This window comes from Cervus canadensis, chromosome 2 (assembly GCF_019320065.1).
Source record: "Cervus canadensis isolate Bull #8, Minnesota chromosome 2, ASM1932006v1, whole genome shotgun sequence".
Taxonomy (NCBI): Eukaryota; Metazoa; Chordata; class Mammalia; order Artiodactyla; family Cervidae; genus Cervus; species Cervus canadensis.
The window spans coordinates 100,545,304-100,561,501 of record NC_057387.1 but is presented as its reverse complement, the minus strand read 5'-3'; the positions used below and the strand labels follow the sequence as shown (position 1 = coordinate 100,561,501).

At 37.9% G+C, this 16,198-nt stretch overlaps 1 protein-coding gene across 1 annotated transcript in view; it reads left to right on the top strand.

The window, feature by feature from the left end:
- The first annotated feature begins 1,089 nt into the window (after window positions 1-1,089).
- RLF (RLF zinc finger) overlaps window positions 1,090-16,198 on the top strand; it is a 77,944-nt gene continuing 62,835 nt past the window's right edge. The window contains exon 1 of the mRNA XM_043461765.1: window positions 1,090-1,354. Coding sequence (XP_043317700.1) covers window positions 1,118-1,354 — 237 coding nt within the window. The 5' untranslated portion in view covers window positions 1,090-1,117. The remainder of the gene's footprint in view (window positions 1,355-16,198) is intronic.

Here is a 16,198-nt window from a genome sequence, read left to right as displayed (position 1 = left end):
ATTAGGAATTGCTGGCTTACACGACATGTGCATCTTTAATTATTTCACATTCTTCTCCTAAATGATGTATCAATTTATACTTCTATCAGCAGCATGTAAGTTCCATTTTCCTAATTCCTAGCACATGGTACTAATTTAAAACTTCTGCCAAGCTGATGGGTATGGAATTATGTCTCACTGCTGTTTTAATTTGTACTATGATAGTTACAGTAAAGTTAGGTATCTTGTCATGGGTTTAACAGCCATCAGTTTTTTTTGGGGGGGTGACCTACCTCGTAATATCTTTTCTCTACTTTTCTGTTAGATTGTTTGCTTTTTTCCTTTTGGTTTTGGTGACTTCTTGGATAGTAATCCTTTGATGGTTATATATGTAATGAATATTGTCAAGTCTTTGGGTTGTCATCATGCACCACCTTTTAAAACTTGTTACTGCAGAATTAACAATTTCAATCTAATAATATTTTTCCTTATGGTTTGTGCTTTTTGGATCTTAAGAAATTCTCCATTTTGATATCATATTTATATTTCCTTTACTCCATTCAGCATTTATTTTTAGATACGGTTTGAGGTAAAAATCCTTTTTTTTTTTTTTCCTTTTGGAAAAAAATGTTCCAGCGCCATTTATTGAAAAGTTCATCCTTTAGCTACTGAGGTGTAATGCCCTCTCTGTTATCATCCACGTTCCCATGGGGGTAGTCTTCATTTCAACCTCACAACATCCACAACCTTGCTTATTATTATTTTCTACTGGGGATGCTTTCCTTTCAAAAGGCTCTTCTGCTGGCTACATCTCTCTCGTTCTTCAGATCACAGCTCAAACATCATTCTTACATATCTAGATTATGTCTGCATGTATGTCCCGTCTCACTGACGCCGTAACTCCAAAAGTAATGGAAGGACGGCAGTGGACAGGAACTTCTGGCCAGTTGTTGCCAGGCTGTTGCCAGGGCGGTTGTTGAGGAGGCCGCGGAGGGGAGGAGCGTCCAGAGTTCCAATGACGGAATCCAACTGGCGCCCGAGTCGCCCCGGAGTGCGTCACCACGCGCGGTCGGCCGGGGGCGGGGCCAGGTCTGAGTCACGTGGCTTGGTTGCCTACGCGCTGCTGGGCCGTGGGAAGATGGCGGACGGAAAGGGAGACGCCGCCGCCACCGCCGGGGCTGGGGCTGAGGCTCCGGCAGGAGCCGGAGCCGGAGAAGGAACCGAGACTGAGTCCATGGCTCGGGGCCATAGTCCCGCATCTCCGGCGCCGGTAGCCTCCGGATTGCGACCCTGTCTGTGGCAGCTGGAGACAGAACTGAGGGAGCAGGAGGTGTCGGAGGTCTCATCTTTGAACTACTGTCGGAGCTTCTGCCAGGTGAGGGGCGGACTGGCTGGCTGAGGGCGGCGGGGCGGGGAGGCCAGGGGAAGAGGCCCCGGATCTGTTGCTGCTGCCGGGGCTGGACTGATAGGCGCCACCTCCGTGTCTTGCCGCGCCCCCGGGGCCGGGAAGGCCCAGTTCGAAAGCCCAGCCGCTGGCCCCCCTCCGCCAAGTGCCCGACTTTGGCCACCGCCAGGGAGGGTTGCGCTGGGTCAGACTGAGAGCTGGGAGGGCGCCGGCGGCTCCCTGGAAGGGCCGTGCCCTGTCGTCGTTGCCTGTCCCCCAGCCGGGTGGTTGGAGCGCCATTGCCTGTTGAAAGATTGATTGCTCATTTCTGCCAGGAGATCCTTTTTTGAGTGCAGATCTCCAAATTGGAAAGCCTGGATTTTCCTAAAAATTCGGAGATATATGTTGGGGCCAGAGACTTATCTTTGGAGTGAACGTCTTTTGGGCCCCTGAAAGGTATGACAGTTGGCTTTGAAAGGCGTCTAGGGCTTTCTGTTTAGGGATTGTGGAGCTGGTTGGTGGTTTGGTTTTGGCTGCCTTTTGGGGAGGGGGGGGGAGCGGGTATTAAAGCTGTTCTTTCGTCTTTTCTATGTTCTTTGGAGAATTGTGCTGCCAGAAACGAGGCTGTTGATCCTTGCAATGATTATTCGGGTCTTTGAGTAGAAGAGGATTGGGAAAGATGTGGAGTGTGGTCTGTTTTGGCAGTTCTGTGACTATTTCTGTGCCATAGTGGGTCCTAACCTATGATTACATATTTCTTGGTATGCTGAGTTTTCTTTCCTTGATCATGTCGCGATTTTTCTTTATAAATTTTGAAGATGTGCCATGATTATTTTTTCGTCTGCTTGTTTGTTCTAATCATGTTTTGGTCCCGCCCCTCTGCTTCTCACCTGGTGCTCCTTAAAGGATGCAAAATAATGGTAGTGTTTTGGCACTTGGGCTCTTAATGAGTAGTTGAGTGTGCAGAATAAATTGCGGTGTTCCAAAGTTATTATTTAGAGGGACAATTTGCTCTGTTGGTCCGGAGGAGGATCGAAAATTGACTTGATTGATTGCTTTTCTCTCTCCTCTGCTAAGCCAGAGGCACTTCCTCTTGAATGAATTTTGACCTTGCCAATGAATCTTTTCCATACATTGTATCACTCCAGTTTGTCTACAACCTGCAGCCTTTACCCTGAACTGTGAAGCACTGTGTCCTTTGCATCTTTACTCTCAATGAACATTCTTACTATACAAATTTACAAACTTTTACTGACTCCATAGGATGGTGCCAGACACTTTACCAAGTACTGAGGAAACATGAATCAGACAGCATTTACCCTTGATGAGTTTACCATTTGGAGGAGGTAGTAGAAATAACAGTATTGCCAGATGCAGTTTGGTGATGATGGAAGAGGATACCTTGTACAAAGGGGGGCGGGGCTTATGGGACATCTTATGGGAAGACAGTCAACTAGTAAAAATAAATGTAAAGGTTAACTTAGAAGTTACTAGGAGAGGCCAGTTTGGATGGAGTGGCTGAGAAGGCCCTGTGCTTGAAGCGTTGAAAATGAGCCTTGTTAAGTATCGGGAAAGGAGGTGGTATTATAGTGTTAATGGTGGAGATGAGAAGGAAAACAGTGCTTTGGGAGAAGAGGGAACTAACTGGACCAGGATTAGTGAGGAGGAGAGCAGAACTGTTGGTTTGGGATAAGCCTTCTAAGCTTTCGTTGTCTTCTTGGAAGGATAGCAGGAATGGATATAACCAATCAAATTGAAGCTTGTCAGAGAATAACATATATATATATGTCGCTTTAAGCCTAGTACTGGTGGCTTCGATTTTGATTAATTTTTAATGTATTGTCTTTGCAACACTTAGATATGTGAGGGCATAGAAGAGTTTTCTTTTTTTTTTAGAAGAGTTTTTAAAACAAAATATTTTTGTAATTTTTTTTTTAGTGAATTTTTTTTTCTTTTTTGGTCTGAAATTCTCCCGAAACAGTTTTTTACACTTATAAAATAAAAGTATCAGTGACAATATGTTGTAATGGAAAGCATTGGATTGGGAGTTATTTGGGTCTTAATTGTAACTCTACCACTTACTAGCTAATAACCTTGGGCAAAATGTGACTGTGAGATTATGTTTTGTTTTCTGACCTTTATCTGCTTGTAATGCTTTATACAAACAGACCAGAAAGTTTATTTTCAACTCTTCACAATATTTGTCACATTATTTTGGCACATTTTTTCCCATAGCCCAGTCAACTTAGGCTGTCCTTTCTTATCAGATAACAGAAATTTTTTTTTTTTTTAGTTTTATGATGAAGTAGGAATAATTTCACCATCCAGATTTGGTTGAATAGCTTTTGGTTTCACATTAGAAAGGCAGTGTCAGATTTTTTCACCTACTGACTGTGTGTGTGCCTGACATTGCACTTAGTGCTGGAAATAGTGACCTGTCCTGCAGGAGTACCTAAGGAATGTGTAAACAGAAGTAGTGATGTTACATTATCATAAAGGCCTCACCGATGCTCCCTGGGATGCTTAACTGCCATAAAAGGTATTTTTATCATATGTTTAAGTTAAAGATATTGTCTTAGGGACTTAGAGTGTGCAAAGTAGAACCTCCTGCAACAGGCTGGGACCATATTCCCTCTAGCTTTTGCTGCACTTGTAAGAAATGGCTCTGTCTTTGGAATTGCACCAAGTCAAGAAATAAACTAGCATATGAAAGGATAGAGAAGCTTGTTTCATTCTGGGCATGTTTTCAATTTTCAGAAGTTTGTAAAGATGATCAAAATGAAACTTCATAAGTAATAGTTACTAAGAAAATGATCTGTAGATGAAGTCGTAGTCAGTGAAAATTTGTATTCAGTGACTGTTGGATGTGGATTCCACCCCCCCCCCCCCCCCCCCCCCCCCCCCCCCCCCGCCCTTCCCTCAGTTCCTTTTCTGAAAACATTGTCTGCCAGACTTTGTGGATAAGATTAACTCTAGAAAACAGTCTTTCTTTGTCTTGCTGGAAAATTGATGATATCCTCTCAGGTTCTTACTATGTTTTGGGAACCCAGATTCCTGAAGTTTTCCAACTGGTTGGTGTATTTGTAACACAGATTTTGAAGACTTTTACAGTAGACTTCATTACAAAATTGACATTATTGACTGAATGATTATACTTTGAGAGTATCGGGCACAGTAGCTTTATGAGTAATCCTTGTTTATGAGACACTTCCAGTTTTGGACTAACAGTAACTGTAGATTTTTAAATGTTAACTCAATGAGTATTGAATATATTTCAGTTTTCCCTAGATTCGTGTTTGGGTCCAAAGGCCTGAGTCAGATTGTCATTCTATACCATCTTTACCATTTAAACTAGCTGTGTGACCTTGGGTCATGTTAATTTTCTTTAAACCGAAGTTTCTCATTTGCAAACATAATAATAGTACTTATTGTTCTCTATGTAAATACATTGTTGTGTGGACTAGATAAAACAATCTCTGTTAAAAGCCAGTGGCTCTGAAACTGAGTTATCCAGATTTCTTGGGATGAAAAGTCTTAACAGCCTTGCCCCCAGCTTACTTTTCAGCTCTTGAGTAGCCAGCCAGTCCCACCACCCCAGTTCTACTCTTATTCAGAATTACTGTACTTGGATACCATGGACCAAGTTTGGGATCTCAGTTACTCTGTGGTTAAAATTGTGCCTACAAGTTTTTAGGTGCATTATTTTGGAAAGATGATCTTAATTGTCATTGGATTCACCAAGATCCAAAACACACGTTAAGCTTTCAGTAAATATTTCCCAGGTGACTGATCTACAAAGGATGGCATTACTACTTTAACAAGAGCTCAGTTCATCCAGCATTTTTAGGTCTTTCCCTTTCATTGTGCTGTGAAAAGTGAAAGTCCCTTGGTCCTTTCCAACTCTTTGCGACCCCATGGACTATACAGTCCATGGAATTCTCTAGGCCAGAATACTGGAGTAGTTAGCCTTTCCCTTCACCAGCTGAACCACAGGGGAAGCCTAAGAATACAGGAATGGGTAGCCTATCCTTTCCCATTGGATCTTCCCGACCCAGGAATTGAACCAGGGTCCTCCTGCATTGCAGGCGGTTCTTTACCAACTGAGCTATCAGGGAAGCCCCTTCATCGTGCTGTTCTATCCTTTCTCACATTTTCTGCATGGCTGACTTTCCTTCTTTAGGGCCCTGTGCAAATGTCACCTTATCTGTGATGCTTTCTTTGATTTTAATAGATTTCCTTTTAGTTGTTTGCTTTTTTTTGACGCTTTGTTATATACCTGTTGTTCAGTCGCTCAGTTGTGTCGACTTTTTGCACCCTGCGGACTGCAGCACACCAGGCTTCCCTGTCCTTCACCATCTCCCGGAGCTTGCTCAAGCTCAGGTCCATTGAGTCAGTGATGCCATCCAACCATCTCGTCCTCTGTCATCTCCTTCTCCTCTACCTTCTATCTTTCCCAGCATCCAGGTCTTTTCTAATGAGTCTGCTCTTTGCATCAGATGGCCAAAGTATTGGAGCTGCAGTCCTTCCAATGAATTTTCAGGGTTGATTTCCTTTAGGATTGACTGGTTTGACCTCCTTGCAGTCCAGGGGACTCTCAAGAGTCTTACCCAACACCACAGTTTGAAAGCATCAGTTGTGTGCTGAGCCTTCTTTATGGTCTAGTTCTCACATCCATAAGTGACTACTGGAAAAACCATAGCTTTGACTAGACAGACTTTTGTCGACAAAGTAATGTCTCTGCTTTTTAATATACTATGTAGGTTTATCATAGCTTTTCTTCCAAGGAGCTAGTGTCTTTTTATTTAGTGGCTGCAGTCACCATCTGCAGTGATTTTGGAGCCCAAGAAAATAGTCTGTCACTGTTTCCATTGTTTCCCCATCTATTTGCCATGAAGTGATGGGACCAGATGCCATATTCTTAGTTCTTTGAATGTTGAGTTTTAAGCCAACTTTTCCACTCTCTTCTTTTACCTTCATCAGTAAGCTTTTTAATTCTTCTTTACTTTCTGCCATAAGGGTGGTGTCACCGGAATATCTGAGGTTATTGATATTTCTCCTGGCAATCTTGATTCTGGCTTGCATATACCTATTTGGTTTTAACTCTTTTTCTTGCTGTCAAGGTCTTAGTTCAGGCTTCATAATGTCCTTTTACAGCTCTTCACTAATCTTCCTTGCCTTCCAAGTGACCTTATCTACAGTCCATTTTGGTGTTCCTTCTAAATTATAAACATGATCTTGTTGGACACTTTATTCACTAAAATTCTTCCTTTTTTTTTTGCCCCAAAGGCAAGATAAAATTCACACTTATTAACCTGGCAAGCAAAGCTTTTTAGGGTCTGAACTGTTCCACCCCTTACACCCAACTCTCTCTCTCTCTTTTTTTTTTTGGTCTATCTTCACCGCAGTGTTCATCTCTTAGTCTGCTTGACTAATCCCAGGGTCCTCCCTTAACTCATCTGCTTATCTATCCTTGACTACCTGGCTCAAATAATAAGCGTTTTCAAACATTTTCTGATTTCATTAGATAGAATAAGGTGACTCTTCCACTTAGAATATGTACTCCAGTAGCACCTTGTACATCAGCATGGTACCTGAATTTTTTTTCCCCATGTTTATTTCTTGTATTGACTAGTAAGCCAACAAGTCTTTGTTTTACTCTTGGTACCTAGAAATTAATACAATGCCTGGCCCACAGAACTAATTTGTTGAATAAATTTTGTAGGAACACTTAATGTAAAATCTGGTATGTTAACAGGCGGTTTTACCATAAGAAATTATTGTAAAGAAACAGGGTAGATTTTGGTCATTTCTTGGAGACATTATTTGTCAATTTGGCTTACATTCATATTAAGGTACACATTTACATGTGTGAAATGAGGGCTAGAGTTGACGGAGAGGGGCAAATAGGAGGCATTATATAGTATTGAGAAAGATGCTAGGGCTTCCCAGATGGCTCAGTGGTAAAGTATCTGCCTGCCAATGCAGGAGACTCAGGAGACTCGGGTTTGATCCCTGGGTTGGGAAGATGCCCTGGAGTATGAAACGGCAACCCATTCCAGTATTTTTGCCTGGAAAATCCCATGGACAGAGGAGCTTGGTGGGCTGGAACCCATGGGGTTGCAAAGAGTCAGACACGACTGAGCACACATGACTTGGAGATGCTGAGATAGGAAGGATCAGTCTTCGAAACTCCTTGAGGTTGGTGGCCATGAAGACTCTTGAGCAATATCTTTTTATTTTTACTTCTTTCAATTATTTAGTTTAAAGGGTTTTTATTAAATGCATTAGCTTTTCTTCTTGTGTTGCCTTCTCTTGGGAGATAGCTATATAGGAACTAGAGAACAGTTAGTTATAATCACAAAAACTAGTTTTTCAGTGCATATAACCAAAACATTATTGTAAAGGTGATCTGTGAAGCAGTGGGAGCTCTGGGTGCTGTCATTTACCGTGGTACCACCTAGTCTCTTAAACTGTAGCCTCTAGTGACTTCTGTGCCTACCTGTGGATCATGCTCTTCTGAACCACATTAGTAAAAAATCTAAATAGAAAACATCACTTATTTCAAGACTGCAAAGGCATTGGCAGACTAAAAAATATTTGTTTTCATTCTGTTCTAGACACCTGTCACCTGCCCCAGAGGTCTCCCTTGACTGTCTTATCTGAAGCAGCACACCCCCATCTTCTCTTGACTCCTTAGCACTCCTTTATAGTTCTTTTCATCACTGACGGCTGTCTGAAACGTCTCTGTCTGTGTGCCCACCTGGAATGTGAGCAGCATGAGGGTGTTGATTGTTCTGTTTACCCCTCCCTATATTAGCCCCTGGCTTTTGATAGCTGCTCAGTCAGTATTTGTTGATCCTTTCTCTCCTTCCTTCCATAAATCCTTGACTAGACTTCTTGAGAGTAACAAGGGAGTTTTAACCTATCTTAATCAAAAAATAAGAACTTTTTTTGTCAAGAAGGTCATGCTGCTTCCAGTAGGGATCAGGTCTACTGTTCTTGTGTTTTGATTAACTAAAAGTAGAATCTCGATTTAATTTTATTCACATTTTCTAAGAACTTCCCCTCGTTTCTTATATTCCACAAACATTTAAAGTAATGAATTTTTCAGCAAGGTTTGTTTAGCCAGATTGAAGTATTTATTTTGGATGTGATTGACACCATATTAGAAAACCCGAACATAGATTGCAAGTTGATATAAAAAAATAGATTCCTGAAACTTTCATTGCTGATATAAGCCAACATGGAAACCATGTCAAAAAAATAGATATTTAATATATTGAGCATCTTTTTGTGTGCCAGGCACGTGGGTAAGTGGTGGTATTTTCCTTTTACAGATAGAAAATTGAGACTCAGGGAAATTATGTAACTTTCTCAAGATCACACAGCTGTGGTGAAGTCTGACTCCAGAGCCTATGCTGTTTTTTTTTAATCAACATTTCCTAAATTATGTTTGTTCCATGAAATACATGTATTCATAAGCACTTCTTAAAATAAGGGTTCTGTGTTCATGTAAGTTGGGTTGATGTTTGGAAAAATGCTTTTTTAAAAAATACAAGACACATTGTGACTCCTAGAAAGACATTTAAGTTTTGTATAGCATTTGCTAAGATAAGGGTGTCTATAGAACATTTTGCCATGTTCTAAACCTGTATCAGCCCCCAAATCACATGCTTTGGTTTCATTATAGTAAAGCAAATCACTATGGTGAATAGTTGATTGCTTTATGTTTCTGCACAGCACCGAGTTTTGATTTCTTGGTTTCGGCCTAAACGACTGGGAGCTTTTTATAAAAAATTTCCTTCCAAAGTTTTTGCCATTTTTAGATTATACTTATTGTCCCAAATGAACAATATTTTAATGTATTATAACTTTTTGGAAATTGAGAATGAATTGTATTTCAGACATATTTTGAGCTCATGTTTATTCATCTAGGTTTTCCTGTATTTCTGCAACACAGGTAGCTTGGAAACTATTAATACTGATGTATTTATCTGTTTCTCCTCACTTTTGTGCTATACTGATTTCTCAGTGTGTTTTTTTGAGGCGTTTTCTTGTTGTTTTGGGGGGAATCTAGTAGCTGATTGTGCTGACATTTATTTGGTTTTAAAGTATTTTTACTCCCAAAGAGATTAACCTGAGTGTGCCACATTAGCCAGAACAGTAATGCCTTTTAATATGGACACTTACAAGAATTATTACCAGGTATGATAGAATAAATGACTTAGCTTGGGAATTGTATTTTTATGATAAATGATTATATAAAATAGGTGTATTTTAATTTGTGATTTCGTTTTCTTTTTTCATGTGTATATATTTTTATATATGTTTAAGGTATATAAGATATCTTAAGGTAATAAAACTGAATACTCATTTTTTGTTTTTTTGTGACTCCAGACCGATGCATGCTCTTTCTAGAAGTTTAAGACAAGATGTATAAATGCATAAAGCAAAAAGTGAAAGTCTCACTGTTTAACTCATAAACGTAATTGTAAAAAATGAGAGTAATGTAAGAGAAGAGAAAGTAAAGATGAAAGCTATCACATACCCTCTATATTTCAGTGCTACATTTTCTTTAGATAACAGTTTGGGAATTAAAAGTTACAACACAGTAAAATATTCTTCATTTTCATCATTCATTCATATACTTACAGAATTTTTCTGTATGATATGTACTGTCTTTAAAAAATAGTGTCAAGTTTATATACTAAAACTTGCTTCTTTCATTTAGATATCTTTTCATGTGGAACACGTACATATTGACTACATTAAAAAAGTAACTTCATGGTATTCCATTGAAAACTGCATCAATTTTAAATTGTTCAGGTAGCAAAACCGTCAACGCTTTTTTTTTTTTTTTTTTAATTTATTTATTTATTTGACTGTGCTGGGTCTTAGTTGTGACACTTGGTATCTTTAGTTGCAGCATGTGGGATCTAGTTCCCTGACCAGGGATCAAACCCAGGCCCCCTGCATTGGAGCGGGGAGTCTTAGCCACTGGACCACCAGGGAAGTCCCAACACTCTTAATTAAAAACTTTTTTTAACTATAAAAGCAATGCTCATGGCAGAGTATATAAAGTTACAGAGACATTTAAGGGAAAAGTAAAAGCCCTCTTCTGCCTTCAGTTCCTCCAGTCACTTGGCAGAGAAGTTAACAGTGTCTCGTGTACTTTTAAAAATGAAAATATACAGTCTTCTGAAATTTGCATTTTAATTTACTATAATGAGGACAATTTTCTGTATCAGGACAATTTTCTGTATCAGTACACCACAATTAAGTCATTTGTGTTCTTTTTTGTTGTTATCACAAATAATATTGAAGTGAATAACTTTAAACACTAAGCACCAGTTATTTAAATCCATATCATGGATTTCTGGAATTGAAATTACAATACTGGACTAAAGAGAATGTTTTTTAAAATTTTGATAGATACTGGCCTTGCCATTTCTGATATTACTGAACTTATTAATATTTGGCCATCTGGTTGTGGCAGATAATTGCTATTACACTATTAAATTAACAACATTTGTGTATTTTTTCATGTGTATTAGGTATTTACTTTTTCCCCCTGTGAGATTTGTCTTTACTTTTTAAACATACCTCTATTTGAAAATGTTATTAGTTAAAAGTCATTAAAATTTGATTGTGTCTAATCATTCAGTGTGACCTTGTAATCTTAGGATTCCATGCTGTTTGAGGTTCTCAAGAAGCAGAACATACTGTAGAGTTAGTTGTGGCCTAGCCTGAGGCCCTTGGAATGTATGATACATTTAGTGATTTTTGTGAGAGATTTGTCAGTGTACTCATTTCCAACAAACATTTATTGATCGTTCCTATTTTGGGGAGATTTGGGAATCTTTAGAAAGACTAATTATAGCTGAATAAATGGAAAGACCCTCGTGCTTTTCATTGGCTAACTTTTTTTCTGTGTTGTTATCTTTATACATTTTCAAATAAAGTTTCACTGAATGGACGTATTCAGTTCAGTTGCTCAGTCATGTCTGACTCTCTGTGACCTCATGGATTGCAGCACACCAGGCCTCCCTGTGGACATGTTACCTTAAGCCAAATCAGTTTGTTATGGGGCTTCAAATTGCTACTTAAATGAGATGACCTTTTAGATGTGATTCTCCTTCAAAAGTAAATAATTCTATTCAGAAACATTTGCTAAGGATTATTTTCTAAGTTGTCTCCAAACATTTGCCTTGTACATCCTTATTGAAATAAATGAATATTAAAATTTTTTAATACAATACCAATATATAAAGTACAAGCAAACACAGAAGTATAAAAAGGGTGAGGTTTTTAAAACTAATTTAAATAAAAGTTTCAATATTGGACTTCCCTGGTGGTGCTTGTATAAGAATCCACCTGTCAGTGCAGGGGACACGGGTTTGGTCCCTGATCTGGGAAGATTCCACATGCCGAGGAGCAAGTAAGCCCATGGACCACAATTATTGAACCTAGACTCTAGGGCTTTTGAGCCACAACTGCTAAGGCTGTGTGCCACAGCTGCCAAAGCCCGCACACCTAGAGCCTGCACTCCGAAGCAGGAGAAGCCACCCCAGTGAAAAGTCCACTTACCGCAACAGAGAACAGCCCCTTGGTCGCTGCAACTAGAGAAAGCTCACATGCAGCAACAAAGACATAGTGCAACTAAAAAAAAGTTTCAATATTGTATTTCTGCCCCTTGATGGGTTATCATTTATTCCTCTAGGGTAAATGGCCATCCCAGTGGAAGCTACTCTACTAATTCTAGCTGAAATTGTTTACATTCATTGTTATGCTCACTATCCTTATTTGGCTCTTCCTTCGTAGTGAAATCTTGATTTTGATGTTTAAAGGACTTGGTAAATGAGAATGTTAAACCTAAGACAAATTATCCCATGAAGTTCTAACAGTAAATATGGGTAAAACATCATGTTTGGTCAGTCTTATGTTTTATTGTCTAATGAAATGGAGAACATACATAGGAACATACATTTGAAGTTAAGAGGTTTCATTTTAAATCCTCGTTCTGATTCTCTTGTGACCTTAAACTTTGCTGTACCTCTGTATTCCTGTCTATAAAATAGGGAGTAATTAAAAAGTCCCTGATGCTGGGAAAGATTGAGGGCAGTCATATCCCTACATAATTACTGAAAAAACCATAGCTTTGACTATACAGATCTTTGTCTGGAAAGTGATGCCTCTGCTTTTGAATACATTGTCTAGGTTTGTCATAACTTTTCTTCCAAGGAGCAGGTGTCTTTTAATTTCATGGTTGCAGTCACCATCCGCAGTGATTTTGGAGCCAAGAAAATAAAATCTGACACTGTTTCCACTTTTTCTTCATCTATTTGCCATGAAGTGATGCAGTGAGAATTTGGAATTAAATCTCTTCCGTTTGAATTTGTTTTGGTATATAGGCATATTAGTCAAAGATATGTATGTGAAAAACTGTCTTAATCAAACTTCAAAAATAAGTTGTCAGTTATATTTAGAATGAGTAGCCAACAAGGACCTGCTGCTGTCTAGCACAGGGAATTCTGCTCGGTGTTATGTGGCAGCCTAGATAGGAGGGGAGTTTGAGGGAGAATGGATACATCTATATGTATGGCTGAATCTCTTTGCTGTCCACCTGAAACTATCACAACGTTGCTAATCAGTGATACTCCAATATAAAATAAAATTTTTAAAAAAAATTATAAAAAAATAAGTTAGATCTTTAATAACTTGGCAAAGAATCAAAAAGCAAATAATTGTAAAATACCTGCTACATACTACTCAGGGTTCTGGTCTATAGTGAGCTTATTGTCTAGTGGAGAAGATAAGTATTAAACATTTTTTCCTGTTGCATTTGCTTATTGTTACAGTAGAGCAGTAGTCAGTGTTTGATGGTCATATGTATTTATCCACCTTCCAACTAGTTTGTCCTTAGGTAACAGGAACTTAAGTAAAACAGTTCCCTTGTCTAACTATTATGTAGTAATTTAAAACATAAATGTTTTTTAGTAAACATTATCGCTCCTTCCAGTTGGTATAGACCATAAAGAGACGAATTTCCATGCCACTTTTCTATAATCAGCTTCATTGCCAAACTAAAAATTTGAAGCAAGTGTATGATTAAGAAGAGAAAAAACCCCACTAATTTAAGGGAAAGCAGGAATGCCAGAAATCCATCGTGAAATGGATGAGGGCTTTTTTATTTTAGGTTTGAAAATGCCAAAAAAACAAGTACCCCTTGAACATCCCAGAGCCATAAAATGTTTGAGCTCAAGAGATTGTTACAAAGAATCAGAAAAAAAAAAAAAAAAAAAAAGAATCAGAAAGCTTTTGTTTATGTATATAAGGCATACGTACCAAGACATACCAAATTGTATTTATCAGGGTTATTTGGCCATAGAGAGTAGGAATAGAATTAGATGGAACACAGGTGTGATCTTTTACTTCTTTATTGCATACAGAACTTTAAAGTTCTGTATGTATGTATGTATGTATGTATGTATGTATGTATGTATTTATGTAAAGTAGGATTATGTGTGAATTTTCCTTTTTGGTGTATTTCAGTATTTTTTTTTTCAAATTTAAACAGGCAAAAAGATACTGCTGTATGTATTGATAGGAAAGGTTATCCAGGATCTGTTTTTTATAAAAAAAAATGTTAGAAAACCATAATATAATTTTATAAAGCAGTGCTATATGGAAAAATTGTGAAACACAGTTACTAAAGTGTTATCATTTGTTTCATTTCAGTGAAGAATAAGTGGAATATTCCCTTTATATTTCTTGTGTTTTTGTATGGTTTGTACTTCTGTTACCCTTTTAAATTAATTTTCATTTTATCATCTGTTGTTTCAGTACTTGTCTTTGCTTTTTTCCCTTGTTAGATCCTGTTTTCTGGCCGTCATGCCTTTGACTTGTTTTACTCCCCTATTTGGGGTGTGAGTTACCATTCAGTAGCTTCCTGAGGAGGTTTCCCCTTTCTTTTGTGTTAGTTAGGCTGGGTATAGGAATCTAGGTTGAAAATTAGTTTTGCTCAAAACTTTCAAGGGTATGTTACTTTTCAAAACAAATATTTCCAATATACAAGTGTAAAGTGTGTAATGCTAAAATGAACACAACCTCAGAAATAATTGAAGCTACCTGTGTGTGCTGTGTCAGAGATTGTCTACCTCCCACCATCATCCTGATTTTGCTATTTAATGTTTCTCCAGCATCTCTTTACTTTGTGAATTTTAATATAATGTGTAGTATTGTTTCTTAGGTTTTCCAACTTTGCTTAAATGATGTACTATGTAACACTAGTGGTAAAGAACTCACCTGCCAATGCAGGAGATGTAAGAGATGTGGGTTTGATCCCTGGATTGGGAAGATTCCTCAGAGGAGGGCACGGCAGCCAACTAGTATTCTTGGCCTGGAGAATCCCATGGACAGAGGAACCTAGCAGGCTACAGTCGATAGGGTCACAAAGAGTCATACTGAAGTGACTTAGCACGAAGGCATGCACATGGCGTTCTTCTGAAGCTTTTTGAATAATGTTTCTAAGAGTTATCTAGTTATATGTATACTTTTTGGTATATATAGTTTTGATAACATTCACTTTTTGATACATTCATGGTATGTAGTATTTCATTATGTAAATACATCACAGTTCATTTGTCCATTCTTTTATTAATGGATTTGGAGGCATTTACGTTAACTGCTGGGGTAGACATCTTTTTTTTGTGTGTATTTATATGTGGATGCAAGAATTTCTTTCAGAGTATGTGCTTTGAGTGCAATTCCTGGGTTCGTACATAGTCCTATCTTCAACTGTAATAAATACTGCCAAGTTATTCTCCTCAGTATTTGTAGCAGTTTATGCAGTTATCAGTGTTTGAAAGTTACCATTGCCTTATACTCTTGCTGATACTTGGTGTAGTCAGACAGTTTAATTTTAGCCATTCTGGTGAGTGGACTGTGCTATCTTATTGTGGGTTTTTGTTTTTCTGATGTGAAGAGTTGCTTATCTTTTTGGTTACATTTATTGCTATTCAGATTTTCTCTTTTGTGAGTTATCTTTCCCCATTTTCTGCTCATTTTTCATTTGGATTGTCTTTTTCTTAACAGGTTTTATGAAAGTATTTTCTAGACATGAATTCTTTGTTGGTCATTACTTCAGAATTACATTTTCTTCAGTTTATCTTTTCACTTTTTGTATTACCTCTATGTGCAGAATTTTTACATTTTATTGCAGTGAAAATAGTAAATCTGACAATTAAAATGTAAAATTGATTTAAATTTTTTTTATGGTTTTGTACATTTTATGGACCATTGTCTTTTCTTAAAAATAGCTTTATTGAGGTATAATTGACACACAGTAAACCTCATATTTAAAACTTGATAAGCTTTGGCATATTTTTATACCCATGAAACCACAGTCAAAATAATGAATATACCCATCACTCCTAGAACTTTCTACTCCCATTGTATTTCCTCTTTCTTACTTTTCTTCCGTAATAACTTTCCATCCTCAGTTATGCTGCTTTCTCTATAGATTATATTATAGATTATATTGCATTTTTAGAATTTTACAGAAAAACCCTATACAGTCTTTTTATTTTTTTTCAGCCAGTATAATTATTTTGAAATTCTTTTATGTTGTATATATTAATAATTAATTCTTTTTATTGCTGAGTATTCTTTGTATGGCTTTATCATGATTTGTTTGTCCATTTACCTGTTGGCCATTCAGCTTGTTTCCAGTTTTTGGCTGATACAAACAAAGCTGTTATGAACATTCATGTGTAAGTCTTTGTGTGAACAAATGCTTTTCTTTCTCTTGGGTAAATGAATGGCTGGGTCACATGT